This window comes from Solanum lycopersicum, chromosome 3 (assembly GCF_036512215.1).
Source record: "Solanum lycopersicum chromosome 3, SLM_r2.1".
Lineage (NCBI taxonomy): Eukaryota > Viridiplantae > Streptophyta > Magnoliopsida > Solanales > Solanaceae > Solanum > Solanum lycopersicum.
The window spans coordinates 33,007,065-33,025,916 of NC_090802.1; the positions used below are offsets into that span (position 1 = coordinate 33,007,065).

Consider the following 18,852-nt stretch of genomic DNA (forward strand, 5'->3'; position numbering starts at 1 on the left):
AAAAATAAAAAAAAACAAAGTCATAAAATTAAAAAATAATTTTGAAAGAACCAGAAAACCATTTCTTTTTTTTTTCTTTTTCCTTTTCCATTTTTGAATCAATAAAGGAATGAACCAGTTGATCGTTTGCGGATCTGATTTAGACAAGTGATATAAAATTGTTATTTATAATAATGCGATAAAATTAAAATTTTATGTAGACATCAATTTAATTTTTATTACCAAGAGAGTACCTTTATAGTGAATGCCATTGTTATTATAACTTTTAGAATGTTGATATAGAAAAATAAAAAATGACACAATAAAAATGTTTCGAAAAAGTTTAAATTATTATTGTGAAATATTATTATAACGAAATTTAGTAGAAAGCATTTCTAAATAATTTTCTTAAGGAATATGTTCAATTTATAAATACTCCTTACCATTTAATTTATTTATAATGATTTTAACTTAATACAAAATTAAAAAGTATAAAAGTAAATTTTAATTTTATGATCTTAAATTTAGAATATATCAAATTACATAATAATTTCTTTTTTATAATCTTTGTCTTTTAAGTATCCAATGTGAAAAATTAAAATTTATAAAACATCTAAAGAAAATAAAAATTTAAGTATTTTAAAATAAAATAAACAAATTAATTAAAATATAATGGCACTCATTATAAAAAACGGAGAGCAGTAGCAATTTTATTTGTCCTTACGAGGAGGAAATATCATTAATGCAAGGGCTTTACTTTTGAAGTCATAAATAAATAAACAGGTGTCAGCTTGATTTTAGTTATACGGCGTTTAGGTGGAAAATACACAACTACTACATTTGTCCCACTTACTTCCTTGTCCATCTTTACTGGTTTATTACTACTCTCTACGTTACTATTTATAAGTCATATTTTTTATTCACATCTATTAATAAATTGAGGTAATTGTTTATTATTCTATTATATATTATTTAATTTTTATGAAAAAAGATAAATATACTCTCGAATAATTGTAAATGGTTTTTAAATATGCTCCGTTATATTTTTAAAATACTGGTGTCCCTGTCGTCCAAAAAGTAAAACATATAAGCCCTTCATACTAACAGACATACACATGTCATAATCTTATCCACCGACCCGACATTTATTAAATTTCAAATTGACGGATAAGATTGTTTCACATGTCCCTATCTAGTCTTTCGTTAGAGTGAAGGACATATATGCTCTAATTTTTTTACGACAGGAGCGCTAAAGTTCAGAAAGTGTGACGGAGAATGTCTGCATACCATTACGATACTTCGGGGTTATATTTGTCTTTTCTTTCTTAATTTTTTAAGTCAATCTTTCAATCAATAAATATGACTTATGATTAATTTATTTTATCAATGAATATGAATTATTCACTTAGTTTTTTTTTATATTGGTCAAATGTATATTTTGAAGGTTAATAACCCATAAGGGTAAAATCGAAAAAATATTATATTTTTATTCATTTATTTTATGACATGACAACTATTATGAATCAATTATTTATAGTAAGAATGTCATATAAGTAGGGATAGTTGAAGTATAGTACTATTTTGGAATTAAATAGTATTTTCTCTCTCACTAATTAATTTCTCAGTGTTTCTTTGTTACTTATCCATTTTGACAAATCAAGACAATACAATTTGTTTTACCTATTATATCCTGAATTAATTACTTTTAAAAAGGTAAAACTTCTTGAACATCTTAAATCTTTAGTTCATCCACTTCAATAATTAATAGTGGTAAAATGATAAACTCATTGTATTAACCACTATATTCTTAATAGGTGCGGTGATTCAAAAGTGGACGAGTAATTAAGCACCGGTGGAGTATATCAAACAATACTATTCAATTTATAAAATCAATACATATTTTATTATTTAGTGTCTTTTGTCACGACTGGAATCTAGACCCCAGACGAGACCGACGTCGTTAACCTCTCAGAGGTCGCAGACAAGCCTACATGCGTTATTCATGTCTCACCTAGATTAATTATAGCGGAAAATTTGAAACTTTTTGATCTTTAACATACTTGCTAAATATTCTTAACATTTCATAATCCTTCATCATCAACCATCTAACATTAAAGAGATAAAGCAACTGAAAGAAATAGTTCACTAAGTATTAAATCCCAACATTAACATCGAATGATTAATTGTCTACTTAATTTTGCTCTTAGGTTGGCCGAAGGGTTGTGGGTTCAAACCCCCACAACCTCTTCTATTTTATTCTTTAAATTTTCACCTTTAATCTGTCTAGGAGGTCGTGGGTTCGATCCCCACGCCTCACAATTCTTTTCCTTTTATTTTTCCTTTCTTCACATTTAATATAAACACATCATTCATGCCTAAATCTACCAGCATAACATACCCATCTTACTAATTCGTTTAGGAGATAGGGACAAGGACAAAGGGGAACAACTTTAGTTTTAAAGTGAATAGTTTGAATCGTAAGGGGCCTCTTGGGAAAGGGACCAAGAGAGAAGAAACCCATACCTTTTTGATGTTGTTCAAGCTTGAAGTTGCTGCCCAAACTTGTCTCTAAAACCACGTCCGATTCACCTAAAGTTCCACCACCAACTCGATGGAAATCTCCCTTGCCTTAACGTTTTTGATTAACTTGCTTTCTTAAACTTTATAGTGAGTTCTTCAAGTGTGAATTTTCTTTTCAAAGTTTCTATTTCTTCACGTGATTTGGCAGAGAGAATAAGAGAGTATTTTTCCTTTTTGAACGTGGAGAGGTGATAAATGTGATTAGGAGAGTGTTAGCATAGGTTTAGGAGTCTTAATTCAAGACTTAATTAAATTAGAATTTGATTAAATTAATACAAATCTGATTTATTTCAACCAATACGTGAAAGGACCATTACGCCCTTAAAATTTAAGATTTTAATAATAATTAAATCACCTTCAGTATTTATCCTATTCGATTTTAGAATTGTTACATTAACCCCCCCCCCCACCTTAGGAACATTCGTCCCCGAATGACACTACCACTAAACATCATAACATAATCACTATGCACAGTCAAGCAATAGCAACAAAATACGGAGAGAAAAGGAAATATAACCTTAAGAGTAGAAAGACTAACCTCAAGAGTTGAAAAGATAAGGATAGCGGGATCTCATGTCGGCCTTAGCCTCCCAAGTAGTACCCTCAACAAGATGATTTCTCCACAATACCTTCAGTGTGGCAATCTCCTTTTTCCTCATCCGCTTGACCTTTCTATCTAAGATCTCAACAAATACCTCCTCATAAGACAAGTCTTCACCAACCCCAAAACCTTCCACAGGTAGAATCGATGTTGGATCACCTAGGCACTTCTTCAACATAGAGACTTGAAAGACTGGATGGACAGAAGCTAGCTTCACAGGCAATGCTAACTCATAGGCCACCTCACCCAAACGCTGTAGGATCTCATATTACCCCACATACCTCAGACTCAGCTTCCCTTTTCTACCAAATCTCATCACCCCTTTCATAGGTGATATCTTCAAGTAAACCTGGCCACCAACATCAAATTCTAAGAGACACTTTTTGTTGTCTGCATATGATTTCTGTTGGCTGTAAGCAGTAGTCAACCTGTCCCTAATCACTCGAACTTTCTCTAAGGCCTCATGAATGATCTCTGGACCCAGAATGGATGACTCTCCAACCTCGAACCATCCAATTCGAGATCTACACCTCTTACCATACAATGCCTCAAATAGTGCCATCCCAATGCTGGAGTGATAGCCATTATTATACGAGAACTCTATCAAAGACAGATGGTCATCCCATTTACCTCTGAAGTCAATCACACACGCTCTCAACATGTCCTCCAATGTTTTAATGGTGCGCTCTGCCTGCCTATCTGTCTAAGGATGAAAGGCAGTGCTAAGCTTTACCTGCGTGCCCAGGCTTTTTTGGAAAGATCTCCAGAAATGTGAAGTAAACTGAGCTCCTCTATCTGAAATTATAGACAAAGGAATCCCATGCCATCTCACAATATCATCAATGTAGATTCTCACATAATCCTTGGCTCTGTAAGTAGACTTAACAAGGATAAAGTGGACAGACTTAGTAAATTTTCCACAATAACCCATATGGAGTCATGATGCCTCCTAGTCCTCTGATGACCAACCACGAAGTTCATATTAATGGCCTCCCACTTCCAAGTCGGAACCTCAATAATCTGAGTCAGACAACCATGCTTAAGATGCTCTGTCTTAACCTCCTGACAATTAGGGCACTTAGCCACATGTTTTGTCCCACCAATAAATTTGCTTAAGATCATGATACATTTTGGTGGAACCTGGATGTATGGAATATCTGGAACCACTGGCCTCTGCCACAATCCTGGTCCGCAAATCTTCTACATTTGGTACACACAACCTGTCCTGATATCTAAGTATGCCATCACCTTCCAAAGCAAAAGACTCATTCATTTTTAACAACACTGAGTCCTTCAGCTCCATCAACACATGATGAAGATGCTGACCCTTCTTGACTTCAACCACCAAGGATGATTCAGAACTAGGATGAACTGAAACACCCCCACTAGTAGAGTCAACCAGTCTGGCCAGTCTTTTACCTTTCTCACCATCTCCTTCTTTTCATCCTCAACGTGGGTTGTACTTCCCATGCTCATCCTGCTCAAAGAATCAACTACAAAATTAGCCTTACCTTTATGGTTCATAATCCTTCAACAGCTCGAACCATCTCCGCTGACGTAGATTTAACTCCCTCTGTGTGAACACGTACTGGAGACTCTTATGATCTGTAAACACATCCACATGCACTCCATACATATAATGCCTCTACAACTTCAGTGCAAACACCACAACTGCCAACTCTAGATCATGAGTGGGATAATTCTTCTCATGAAGCTTGAGTTGTCTGGAAGCATAGTCTATCACTTTACCAGCCTGCATGAGAACACAACCCAAACCAACCCTAGATGCATCACAATAAATCGTGTAATTCTCGCTACACTTAGGTAGAGTAAGCACCGGGTCTGAAGTGAGTCTGTCCTTGAGCTCACGGAAACTCTTCTCACAAGTCTCCGTCCATTCAAACTTGGATTTATTCTTAGTCAGAGCTGTCAATGGGGCAGCAATGAAAGAAAAACCCTCCACAAACCTGCGATGATAACCAGCCAATCCCAAAAAGCTATGAATGTCAGTGGGAGTAAGAGGCTTTGGCCAGTTCTTAACAACTTAAGTCTTCCTAGGGTCCACCTCTACACCTTGGTCGGACACAACATGACCCAGGAAGGTCACTGATCTCAGCCAAAATTCACACTTGCTGAATTTGGCATACAACTGATGTTGTCTAAGTACCTACAAGGTTAGTCTCAAATGTTGTTCATGCTCTTCCTTGGTCTTAGATAGATGAGAATGTCATGAATGAATACTATGACAAAAGAGACAAGGCATTCACGAAAAAATCTGTTCATGATATCCATAAATGCAGCAGGTGCATTCGTGAGACCAAATGACATAACCAAGAACTTATAATGGCCATAACAGGTACGAAAGGCTGCCTTTGGGACATCTTCGTCCCTAACCCTAAGCTGATGATACCCTGAACGAAGATCAATCTTAAAGAAGAAACTAGACCCTTGGAGCTCATCGAACAAATCATCTATTCTGGGAAGTGGATACTTATTATTTATAGTGACTTTGTTGAGCTGCCGATAATCAATACACATTCTAAGGGTACCATTTTTCTTCTTTACAAACAACACTGAAGCGCCTCACGGGGATATGCTCGGCTGAATGAAACGTTTATCAGTGAGATCTTTTAATTGCAACTTCAACTCTTTGAATTCTGCTGGAGCCATTCCATAAGGAGGAATTGAGACTGGTTTAGTATCGGGTTCTAAGTCAATACCAAAGTCAATCTCTTGAAGGGGAGGGACTCCAGGCAAATCTTCAGGAAACACATCTAGACTCATTCACTACAAGCACTGAGTCTATGGAAGGAATGTCATGATCTAAATCATTAACACTCACAAGATGACATAGTAACCCCTTGGACATCATTTTATTGGCCTTAAGATTTGAAATCAAGGGATTAGGACGACTCGAATTGTACCCCTCCCAGACTAACTCTTCTTCATTAGAGAAGCGAAATCTCACCATTCTACTACGAAAGTCCAAGTAAGCATAACGGCTGTGAAGTATGTCCATGCCAAAGATAACATCAAAATCATGCATGGGTAGTTCAACCAAGTTCGCACACATAGTCCTACCACATACAACTATTGGGAAATCCTTGTATGCTCTATCAGTTCTTACACTTTCTCCTGAATGCGTACTAACCACTATCGGATCATGCAGAACTTCAGGTAGTATTTCAAATGTAAGAGCAAGCAGAGGAGTCACAGAGGACATCATAGACCCTGGATCAAGTAGAGCATAAACATAAGTTGAGAATACTTGCAGCATACTATGACCATATTAGCGGACTTCTCCTGCTCCTTCGTGCCCTTCAAGGCATAGAATCTGTTCCTCTTGGGAGGCTTGGCTACTGTCGCACTCTGTGGGTTAGGCCTAGGCTGAGCATTACCTCTAGCCTATGGACAGTCTTTGACCATATGTCCACTCTTACCACAACTGAAGCAGGCATTAGTGCCCTGTCTGAACTCTCCACTGTGATCTTGTCCACACTTAGCACAATTCTTGGATATCACCGCCATTGCCCCTCTTGGTTTCAAGTCTGCCTTTTCTAGGTGATGTACTCCTCTGAGAGTTAGAATCCCCAAAACTCTGTTTCCCCTAGTTGAACCTGGGCTTCTCACGGACGCCAAAATTATTTCTGTGGCCCATGGCTGGGACCTGCCTGATCTTGAGGCCTAGGCCTCCTAACATCACGAACACCTCTCTTCTTGCGTCTGTCCTCTACCTGTTGGACATGCACCATCAACCTGGAAAGGTCCATATTATCATGGAGCATCACAGACCGACACTCCTCCTCCAGGTCTCCATTGATTCTTGTAAGGAACCTGCTCATCTCATCCATGTTGTTCGAAACCAGGGAAGTAACATACCTGGATAATTTCAACAAAGCTCAGTGCTCTCCTCATTCTTGCTGTTAAATACTAAGGAAAGTAACATACCTTGATAGCTTAACAAAATTCAGGGAATACTCCCTGACCGTCATAGAGCCTTGTTTAAGTTTGATGAACTCCTCAACCTTGGCTTCCCTCATCTCTCTGGGGAAGAACCTCTCCAGAAATGTTGTCTTGAACAGATCCCAAGTGACTAATACTCCACCCAAAACACACCTATCTTGCCACATCTTGCACCAAGTCTGTGCAACATTCTTGAGCTGATAGGAAGCCAACTCATCCTTCTCAGTATCTGTGGGCCCTATGGCCACCATAATCTTATGTACTTCATCCACAAACTCTTAAGGATCCTCTGATGTCTTAGAACCACTGAAAATAGAAGGGTTTATCCTCGTGAAGTCTCGCAACCTGTTAGCCATGCTGCGAACCGGTGGGTTTTCTCTCTGCACATCATGCTGATTGACTTGGGTAGTCATTGCCTGAGCCTGCATCGTAATGGCCTGTGCCATCTGAGCCAGAGATGCCCTCACCTCAGCATCAGTCAACTCAGCTGGAGCCTGGGGTGGATTCTGATTACCCCTAGCAGCTGCTCCTCCCCTCCTCTGACCCGTAGCTCTACAAGTGTTCATTCTCTAAAAAACAACAAGGATTGATGTTAGAGACACTCATAACACCAAGAACTCAGACATTAGGAAAAGCACGATAAGATAAGAAGAAGGAAAATTTTCCTACGCATCATGAAGTCTCTAATCCAAGATAGTGGTGCACTTAACTACCATGACTTAGAATCTACTCAATATGGTTGATGTGAAATTATTATCCTCAAAATTTAACCTAGCGCTCTGATACAAACTTTGTCACGACTGTATCTAAACCCCAGACGAGACCGGCGTCGTTAACCTCTCAGAGGTTGCAGATAAGCCTACATGCGTTATTCATACCTCACCTAGATTAATTTTAGCGGAAAATTTCAAATTTTTTGATTATTAACATACTTGCTAAATATTCTTAACATTTCATAATCGTTCATCATCAACCATCTAACACTAAAGAGAAAAGCAGCAGAAAGAAATAGTTTACTAAGTATTAATTGTATAATGGCCAAAATGGCACCAACACAAAGTCTGAACCAAAACAGGAAAGAAATGCTAGTGGAACATGCTCCACTAGCTCAACTCTAAAACTACGCTAAAATGTAAAACAGTAGCATCCTCGAAAGCATGAGGACCTACCAAACTTCGGATAAATGTTGATGTCCGGATAGCTGCAACAATGAACCTTTAGCTCTATCGCCTACATGTGCCTGCACCTAAAATAGTATAGATGTATAGGGTTAGTACACACTTGTACTAAGTATAGGTATATGCAAGCACACACCAAGGACATGCATGAGAAAGAACAGCTCTTTCTTAACGACATGATTTTTGGAAGTCAAGTCAGTAGACTTTCCAAATTGAGATTAGGAAAGTTAGTGAAATTTCCAAATTGAGTAAGGAAGGTCATGCTATGAGAGTAACATGCATCATTATAAATATTGTATTGCACACAACACATAACATCTTCATATAGCACATATCATAACACGTAACATATAACACATAGCTTCTTTCATATCATTCATTCATACGCCATGAGACCTTGGAATCATAGACTTGACATTAAGACTTTTCAAAATGAGGGCTCAACACATGGGACCTCAACTAGGGAATTTTCATTAGCAAACACAAAGTCTACTTCATTCATTCGTATGTACTTCATTTCATTTCATTCATAGGCTAGTGTGGACACCAGCTATACCTAGGGTGTAGTGTAAGACTTTCATCGAGTTTGCTGTGTAATGATCAGGAATAACCTAATGTCATTACATGAGTCTAGCTTAGCTCTTAATTATCCTATCCTAACACCTTTGGTATAATTCATTTCATTATTTGCTTCATTTAAGGCTGGCCTCTTTCATTTATTGGGAACTTTAACTTTAACCGACATAGATCATGTGCGCATCATGAAATCCAGTGTCTCCCCCACACCGAAAAGAGGTGGAGTCACCGGTCAAAGTGACCCACAACACGCTAGCGTACATGGGAATTTAACCCCTCCAAATCCCTATATTGGCTGTATAGGTTCAAAGACTAGGAGATATAAGGAGATCCATACCCGGCAAGCCGGACAGTCTCATCCCATGAGAGTTACATGAACCTTTGCCCTTCCCGAAAGAAGGCATCATCGCTCATAGCTAGCCTATCGATACTCAATATAAAGTTACATTATATTCATCTCATACGTCATGGCAACTGGCTTCTAGTATGAGGACATCATATCTCATTAGATGATTTCTCATCTCATCATTAGTATTAAGTGTGTTACTCTCAATACTTTCTTTAGAGTGTTCATAGAGATTGGCTTCTTCATTATTTTACACTCTCATTGGTGAGTACGTATGGTGACATTTAATTAGGATCATTTGATACTGCTCTCATCATTTACATTAGCCTCATGTGATGTTGTCACCATATTCTTCATCATCATCACCTTTTTTTCATAGTTATTCACCTCTTATTACGTGAATATTCATTTCACCATTTCATAGTTTATCTCATCATATGCCAATGCACTTGGCCACCTAGTGTATCTTGCACTCAAACTTAACCCTCCTAGGGTTCATCATTTCATTATATACATCTTAGGCTCACTTACTTTTGAATGTATGTTAGACTTATGTGTCTATACATACAAGCCATGGGGCTTCATTCATAGTTCGTTAAGTAATTCTTACTTTTCTAAGATTATGTAGTACAAGACTTATGTATCTTATATATATGCCAAGATCTTGATTTTGATCTAAGTAGGAGACATTATTCTTGTATATTTTATTCATGTATGACTTATGTATCAATACGGAAAATTGAGCAAGTAAATCCAAGTTTGAGTCACTTGGATATCATATATATTTTTCATTGATTTTATTTCTAATATTCATAACATTAGAATTTTAAATTAAATCCCAACATTAACATCGAAGGATTAATTGTCTACTTAATTTTGCTCTTAGGTTGGCCCAAGGGTTGTGGATTCAAACCCCTATAACCTCTTCTATTTTATTCTTTAATTTTGCGCCTTGAATTTGTCTAGCAGGTCGTGATTTCAATTCCCACGCCTCACAAGAAATACATGTCTTAAACGACTCCAAAACAGTGGCTAACCACATTGCCAACGTGCACAGACACACACACCTCTTTTTTTTTATCACACTCTAATTATCATCTTCGTAATTTCCCTCACATAAACATATCCAAGCTTTTACCGGTTGAAAGAGAACTGAATGCTTAAGTATAAGGAATATGCCCTCTTAGTAATGCGGGCATAAAGAATTAGAATCAACCTATATAACATCTGTTTTCATGTAGTCGGTATTCTAGAAGCAAAGCTTGTTGTTTGCCAGAGCTCGCAACCCTTCTCGACCTGTCTTTTCAGACTCATTCCCTTTCTCTTTTGAAACAATTTTAGACATCCCTTTCCATTGGTCTACAATAGTGTCATTGTAGAGAATCCCTGCTGATACACTCAAACTTACTTCTCAAATAAGAAGTAAAGTGGTCGTGTCAAGTAAATAACCCAACTAGTGAGGTTGGGATCGTTCCCACGAGGAAAATAGTTTAGACTTAACTTTAACCTATTATTACTATTGTTCGGTCAATTACTTCCTTGGAAAGAAAAAACAGTAAAAGGGGGGTTTCTATTTCTAAATGAATGAAAATAACTAATGAAATTGAAAGAGACACTTAACATCTTTGAATGTTGGAGTTTAATCAATTAATGAAAGTAACTAGGGTTTACGTGTTCCCCACAGGTTCATAACTTGACAATTCTAACTATAACAATTCTTTTCTAGTATCTTACATGCAAAGTGATAAGTTATGTATTTCTAAATCCTTGGTCCGGTATCTAGAAAATCTCACTCCGTACCTTGGTCCGGCTACGTGTGTTGCTATCCTAACCCTTATCTTTACCTCATATTAAGCATCGTATTCGATATTTGACTAAGTTATTACCTCGTACCAATCAATACTAGCCTATTAGATAATATACACTAAATCTATGTTGATAATTCTTTTCCTATTATCTACCTCCTTTGTCTGGCAAGTAGCATTAAGGCGAGTTCTAACGTTGGCCATCCGTTAAAAAGACTTCTAAGCGAAAGAATTACTAATACATGCAAGACAGTATTCTAGAATTGTTATTTTAGTTAGGTTTTACCTCATTATTTGCCTATGGTTCTCACAACCCTAGTTATGGAGTTTAGTTACCCATAGTCATAATCACAATATTCAAATATATTATATAAGAATTCATGTACTTACTTCAATAAGAAAGAGTAAAATCCGAAAGTTTTCTTGATTAATCACCAACAATCACTTGCAAGAATCTCACAGTAATCAAGAATCTCACAAAAAGTCTAATGATGATAAAAAAATCTAACACTAATACACAGAGTCTAATAATGATCCAGAGTGTAACCTCAAAAACGAGGTTTTGTTGAACTATGTATAGAAAATAAAAACCTAATTAAACAAGGACTCTATTTGCTGGAAATCTGTCAAAACGCGGCTGGGTCGACGGACCTCGCGACGGATCGTCGTGGTCACGACGGACCGTCATAGACTCCGTCGTCCCATACTTGATGAAATTTCTTCTGCTGCTCTCTTCATTACCCTCGACGGCACGTATGACGGTCCGTCATAGGCACAATGGTCCGTCGAGGGTCTTCGTTCCAAAAAACTTAAACTCTTGGAATATGGGTACTGGGATTACTTCTCTGAACTTCATGATGAACCTGCCAGACGGACCGTCATTGACACGACGGATCGTCATGGACTCCGTAACCCCACACTTGGTCAGACTTCCCCATCTTCCTTCAACAGCTGCACTACGCTGCCACCTACGGACCGTCACAAGCATGCCGGACCGCCACAAGCTCCGTAGGTGGTCTCTTCTGCATTTCTTCGCTCAAAAACCTCCGCATACATCTTTGAACAGATTTCCTGAAAAATAAGGAGAAACTTATATAAAAATTAGCACAAAAAGGCTTTTGGACACACTAAACTTAAGGAAAAAGTATTAATAATACCGTGAAACCACGATATATCACCTGCCCACCACTCTCCCTGTAGGTCGAGCCTCCTTTTCAGTCGCCTAGTGACCAGAATCAAAGTTTTGCAAAATGGTGTCAACCGGTAATAGAATGTATCTAGATGTCTCTTCCGTTCCGCCTGCGACCCTTTTGGAATTCAAATTCCGCTGGAATTGGTGTGCTAGAACGTAGATTGGAAAGTGCGACATTCCGCCAGTTTTTGGTGGCCATCACTTTCAACCTGATTCACCGCGTACGTGCCTGTCGTATGAAACTGGCATGCATCCTGGCTCCCGAGACCCTTTCATAGAATTCCGTATTCCCAAAGACGAGGAAATTTATTTTTATGTCACATTTAATATAAACACATCATTCATGCCTAAATCTACCAGCATAATATACCCATCCTATGAATTCATTTAGGAGATAGGGACAAGGACATACAAAGGGGAAAAACTTTAGTTTCGAAGTGAATAGTTTGAATCGTAAGGGGCCTCTTAGGAAAGGGACCAAGAGAGAGAAACCCATACCTTTTTGATGTTGTTCAAGCTTGAAGTTTCTGCCCAAACTTGTCTCCAAAACCACGCCCAATTCACCTAAAGTTCCACCACCAACTCGACGGAAATCTCCCCTGTCTTAACGTTTTTGACTAACATGTTTTCTTAAACTTTTTAGTGAGTTATTCAAGTGTGAAGAATTTTTTTCAAAGTTTTTGGCACGTTAATTGGCAGAGAGAACAAGAGAGTTTTTTTTCCTTTTTGAACGTGGAGAGGTGATAAACGTGATTAGGAGAGTGGTAGCATAGGTTTAGGAGTCTTAATTCAAGACTTAGTCAAAATAGAATTTAATTAAATCTATACAAATCTGATTTATATCAACTAATACGTGAAAGGACCATTACGCCCTTCAAAATTTTAGATTTTAAATAATAATTAAATAACCTTAAGTATTTATCCTATTCTATTTTAGGGTTGTTACATCTTTCTACTATTGATATTAAATACTACTTATTTTCAAGGGAAAATGCACAAGTATCTCCTCAACCTATGCCGAAATCTCAGAGACATACTTATACTATACGAAGGTTCTATACCCTCCTGAACCTCTTTTATATATAGTTTTCTACGACCTTTCGGTATATGTGGCACTATCTTGTGGTCCCAATGCATGTTGAATTATTTTTTTAAAGCTAGTGCCATGTAGGCCGAAAAATGGTAGAAAATTATTTATAAAATAAGCTCAGGGGATAATAGGACCTTAGTATAATACAAGTGTGTCTCTAAAATTTCGGATGTATGCATTTTTCCTATTTTCAATGTTTAGATGACTTATATTTCATAAGATGATTTGGTCAAATTATCCCAATCATTTACTACTTCATAACCCAGTGTCAAACCAATAGTAGATAACTATTATTGGATAAAGGAAGTAACATTTCTTCCATTTACTATTTTAAATATTGATTTTTATTTTTATTCAATATTTTTAATACGAAAAAAGGTCAAATACCCTTAAACTATTCGAAATAGCTCATATTTAACCTTGAACTATATTTCGGCTCAAAAATATCATTCTCGTCATACTGTTGGGTCAAAAGTGTCCTTTTTATTAACGAAAGTTGTTAAATACCATATGGATGCCATATTTCACGCAATAGGGTTCTACTGTCACATACACTAAAAGTAAAAGAATCTAAAATACCCTTAAACTATTTGAAATAACTCATATTTACCCTTAAACTATATTTCGGCTCAAAACTACCATTTTCGTCAAACAATTATGTCAAAAGTGTGCTTCTTATTAACGAAAGCTGTTAAATGTCATGTAGATGCCACATTACACGCCAATAGGGTTCCACTGCCACATAGACTAAATCTCTAAATTTTAATCGAAAAAGGATAAATATATCCCCGATCTATCGTAAATGGTGTGCAGATACCCTCTGCCATATTTTTGGGACATTAATGCCCCTGTTGTCCATAAATTAGAGCATATATGTCTTTCACTCTAACAATGGTATTAAAGTTTGTATTTTCACACTATAAGAAAAGTGTAAATTATATGGGGATTTTTTTTCGGGGATTAGTATGAAAATTTGCAGAAAAATAAGTTCCCTGCGAATTTTCATACTAATCCCCATGTAATTCACAAATTTTTTTTAGTATCAGTTAGCAGTGGAGGTTAAATGCCCCGACATGGCCCATTTGTGTAGGAATTGGTGTAGCAACAACCTCAACAACTACTGTTAGATTCTTTTGATCATCCATTGCAATATACAACCTTATATGCCTGAATGTTCTTTCAATTTTCAGATCAAATGGAATCAAGAGAGATCCTTAATTCTTAGTATCACACATAAACTATAGAAAAAATTGCAATGGAAATGTAACCAACTGGAATGTCATTTTAAGATTTTTCATAAAATTATCATTTTACTCCTCACGATATCGATCCCAAATAATTTATGATTGGAGTTTGAATTTGGTTTTAAACTTTGAGCGGAAAAATGTGAATAATGAATGTCTGAGAATTCAAAAAGGCTAAAGTTGTTAAACTGTGCTTGTGTCTTTAAGAATTTTAATTCAGAGTGTTTTCATAGATTTGGGGTCCTAAGCTTGAAATGTGTGAAATTTTAGCCTTTAGATTGACTTTGGTCAACATTTGGAGTTTGAATTCTCAGATCACTTTCTAAAAGTTCCACTATATTTGGTGGATAATTTAAGGTCTTGAGGCGGTCTTGATTGAATATTCAAAAGCCCTGAACTTGATTTAACCTTTTTAGACGTTATGTTTGTTCATTGCGACTTTTACGAGTTTTGGGTCTTGGAGACCTCAAATTTATGTTTCGATGGTTCTATTGTATCTAAACCATCGAGTGTAATTGAATAGAATATGTGGTTTGTATATGAGGTTCTGGACGATTTTTGTGGATCCATTTGTAGATTTGAGAGTTGATTGGTTTTATGATATCTGGTGTGCCTTGAAATCATAAATGATGGTGTGCTTTCACGAGGTCTGCATTAGTGAGTTCCTAGTAGCATTCGCGAGGGGTCAGACTCCATTAACCATCACATTTACGCAGGATCTATCTGTTGCGATTCGGGGTTTGCTTTTGTTAACCAAAGATCGTGATTGTGAGTTTGAGAAAGTGAACCTACGCTCTCTTTTGTGATATCTAAGAGGGTTGATATATGAAATTTAGGGTTTTACCTCATTTTTTCACATTTTGAGTTTTGAAAATTATTGGAAGCGATGTTAAACAAATTTCTAGTGCTAAATCATTTGGCTAAATGTTTGTAACCTTAAAACTCAAAGTTCCCTTGGATCATTTGTAGATTTTAACATCAAAATTTGATATTTTGATTGATCAAGTGAAAGTTTTTCAAGAACGTGAGTTCTAAAGTAAAATGGTGATTATGAACGGATTTTTATTCCTTTTTCAAAATATTTTTCTAATGAGTTCCAATGACTTGGACAATGTTTTCAAGTTATTTTTTTCTGGATTCAAACCCTATTACTGGAATTGAATTTTTGAGTGGATTTGACCCATTTTTCAAAGTGTATGATATGATTGTTGAAATTTTTGGAATATTATTATGATTAATTGTTTGATTAAATTGTGTGGCTTTGGATATTGTTTTTAAAGGGATGACACAAGTCTTGGAGTGATTTTTGATTGGATGAAACAAGTGAACTTCTTAACTTTATAAAACTTGTAGAATCTTGTATTTTTCTTCATTCTGTGTCACGGGGAGGAATGATAATAAGGTGACCAGTTCAATTACTCTACTTGATTGATATTAATGAATAAAAAAAGGATAAAATAGAATAGCAATATGTTGATAGTTGTTTTATGAATTGCCTTTAGTATTGATTCTAATTTGTAGAATGATGAAATGCATTGTTGACAATATTGTGGACTTAAATTGCTTAAATTAATCATCTCTTCCTTATGATGTGAGATTGTCTATTTGCATTAATTTTTGTACACGATGAGATATGTGGTAATTATATCGATGAAAAATAGTTTCGACAAGTGAAATTATACAAATTCAATGGGGATGGTTACAGTGAATGATGTTGTGTCGATGGAAAATGGTTTCGATGAGTGATATTGTGTCGATGAAAATTGGTTTCTGCAATCGGTTTTGTGCTGATGGGAAATGATTTCGACAATCTTTGACTTTGTGATTTGAACCTAATACTTGTGATTGAGACATATGATGTTTGTGATTGACATACTTGCTATTCGTAATTGATTAACTTGATACTTGTTGATTTTGAACTATGAATGTTAGATTATGATTGTTGAGCCTTATGGGTTGTGTAACGTGAGTTGTTAGGTTGGGCTGATTTCTATACAAGTTGTAGTTAAGACAGTTTTGTTAGGATGAAAGGAGTACTTGTATTCTAAATTAGTTTTACCTTGTTTAGTGGGTACCTTTGTTGAATATTGTGTTGTTTGGTACTCACTATTTTCTTTTACACTTGTGTAGGTTTCGAGGTGGACCATGTGGTTATTAACCTTCATCTTTCTATGAGGGTTTCAAAGGATCTACCAAGAGGTAATTGCTTGTCATCCCAACGGACACTCTTGTTCCTTATTTTTTGCTTTGTTTTGTTCTAGAAACAAAGACATTGAGACTTATATTTTTTTAAAAAAAATTGTATTACCAAGTCTCAGGTGCAGGATAGCTATTGGATGACCCATCTACTTGCCGGGAGACTTGTTGAGGCTTGTTTTTACCTGACTAATTATCGTCTAGATATTGCTTACACTTACAACATAGGAATGAATGATCAATCGATTTTTATAAGGACAAGCCAAGATCATCTCACTTAGAAGTTGCTTTTCGATTTCTATGATACATCAAAACCTCACCGGGAAGAGGTTGATTTTTGTCTACGTCATCTTAGTAGTTTGGACACGTGACAATCATATTCTAGCGGTGTTTATAAATTAACTTTTCGCACTTATGCTATTTTTGATTTATTTTCGCATTTCTTCATATTTTTGGGTTTAGATTGACTTGTCTTGGGTGAATTTAAACAAGTGTTATCACATTCATTTTGTGATCAGGATAAAAACAACATGCAATGTAATTTGTATAAAAAGAAATCACTTGTGGAATATGGAAAAAGGTGGTGTTTCATTTTAAGTTGAAACTGATATTTGCTTGTGCTATTAGTTAAGTTCTTGGTCATTACAGCAAAATACTATGGTTAAAATTAGAACCTTTGTAAATCGCTAGTATAGATGTACATATTTGTATACTTTCTTCACAATACAAATCAAATTGGAGTAAATTCCATACGGTGATTTGCTTTATTCCACCAAACAAGGAGGTACAGTAGTTGTCTAAAGCTAGTATAAAACCCCCAAAAAACAAATGAAAGGAAGATATTAAAAAAAATAAAAAAAAAATAAAAAGTGTTAGAAAAATTTGCAAGGTGGTTGACACTTTCTATAAATTACCTACTTACTAGTGATAAATTGGTAATGAAAGATCCTTCATATATCCCATTAGAACAAGCCACATTACACATCCAAAAAAAAGAAAAAAAAATGGTTTGCTCCTCTCATCCAAAAACTTCCCTAAAATCATCATCTACTAGCATAAACTCTTTGAAGCTTAAGAGCTTAGTACAATCCTTTATTTTCTCCCACATATATAGAGCTATAACGAAAGCGAAATCATTATTATTACAAATTATGAAGAAGAAGAAGAATAATGTGAAGTTGTTTGTTGGTTCATTTAGGTTGCATTATAATTGGTGTTCTTCTCATGTGATGCCAGTGCCTGTTCCAACAGCATTTGATGTCTACTATGATTCTACATGGAATTCTATTATTTCTAGTGCTTGTGATGAGTCTGAACTCTCTGGCTATCTTCAATGGCTTGAAGAAAAGGACAATAATGATATTGATAAGCTTGCTGATATGTTCATTGCAAATTCACATGAAAGGTTTAGGTTGGAGAAAGTTGAATCTTATAGAAGATTTCAAGAAATGTTGGCTAGAAGTGTATGATCCAATATTATTTTGGTGGTGTTGTGTGTTTTCATAATTTTTTCATATTTCGGAGGGTGCATGAACTTTTTTTTACTTTGTTTAAATTTAGAGAGTTAGGTCTTGTGGGATTATATTATAACCATAGAATATGGAGTAATGAGAAGGAAAATTTGTTGGCTAGATGTGATTATGGATAATTATGCAATTCTTCTTATTGCAATATGTTTATACCTTTGAGATCTGAAATTTTATTACAATCCTTCTACTAAATCAACAATTTTATTCAATTTTTATTTGAACTTTCCTTATATTGTTGAAATAATTATAGAGATGATTGGAAATTTGTCAATTTTATGAAAGAAAAAAATTCATATAAATCTCTATTTTTTGATTCATGACATATAAAGAAAAGAAGGTAATTTTCATTGGATTTTGAGTCATTAAAATTTCATTGGTGTTGAGTCTATTTGTTTGATAGAATTTGCTTAGTATAATTTACCTCCTATATATGATTTGAAATTTATTTGACATTCCATGCTCATTCAAAAAACAAAAATCGTAGTTATTGTCGCTTTTCTTCGAGTTTTTAAAAAATAATAATTTTATATGAGTGAACGTATTACAGTTTTCATTATATCCACGTATTCTAAG

The 18,852-nt window shown here is 35.6% G+C and overlaps 2 protein-coding genes across 2 annotated transcripts; one reads left to right on the forward strand and one right to left on the reverse strand.

Annotated features, from left to right (window-relative positions):
- Positions 1 to 6,801: 6,801 nt before the first annotated feature.
- Positions 6,802 to 7,374, reverse strand: LOC138347542 (uncharacterized). Its single transcript, XM_069295838.1, has 2 exons — positions 7,109 to 7,374; positions 6,802 to 7,039 (listed from the first exon to the last, which is right to left on the reverse strand). Exons 1-2 carry the CDS (start codon positions 7,372 to 7,374, stop codon positions 6,802 to 6,804), a joined length of 504 nt encoding a protein of 167 aa, XP_069151939.1.
- A 9,584-nt stretch (positions 7,375 to 16,958) lies between these two features.
- Positions 16,959 to 18,478, forward strand: LOC101245736 (uncharacterized). Its single transcript, XM_004234781.5, has one exon. The coding sequence runs from the start codon at positions 17,689 to 17,691 to the stop codon at positions 18,217 to 18,219; it is 531 nt and encodes a 176-aa protein (XP_004234829.2). The 5' UTR covers positions 16,959 to 17,688; the 3' UTR covers positions 18,220 to 18,478.
- The last annotated feature ends 374 nt before the right edge of the window (positions 18,479 to 18,852 follow it).

Excerpts from the sequence above, each read along its gene's own strand:
- LOC138347542 (XM_069295838.1), bottom strand. The coding sequence starts at position 7,374 with ATGGTGGCCATAGGGCCCACAGATACTGAGAAGGATGAGTTGGCTTCC. Across the intron at positions 7,040-7,108 it reads AATTTTGTTAAGCTATCAAG|GTATGTTACTTCCCTGGTTT; the intron begins GTATGTTACTTT and ends GAAATTATCCAG.
- LOC101245736 (XM_004234781.5), top strand. The coding sequence starts at position 17,689 with ATGAAAGATCCTTCATATATCCCATTAGAACAAGCCACATTACACATC.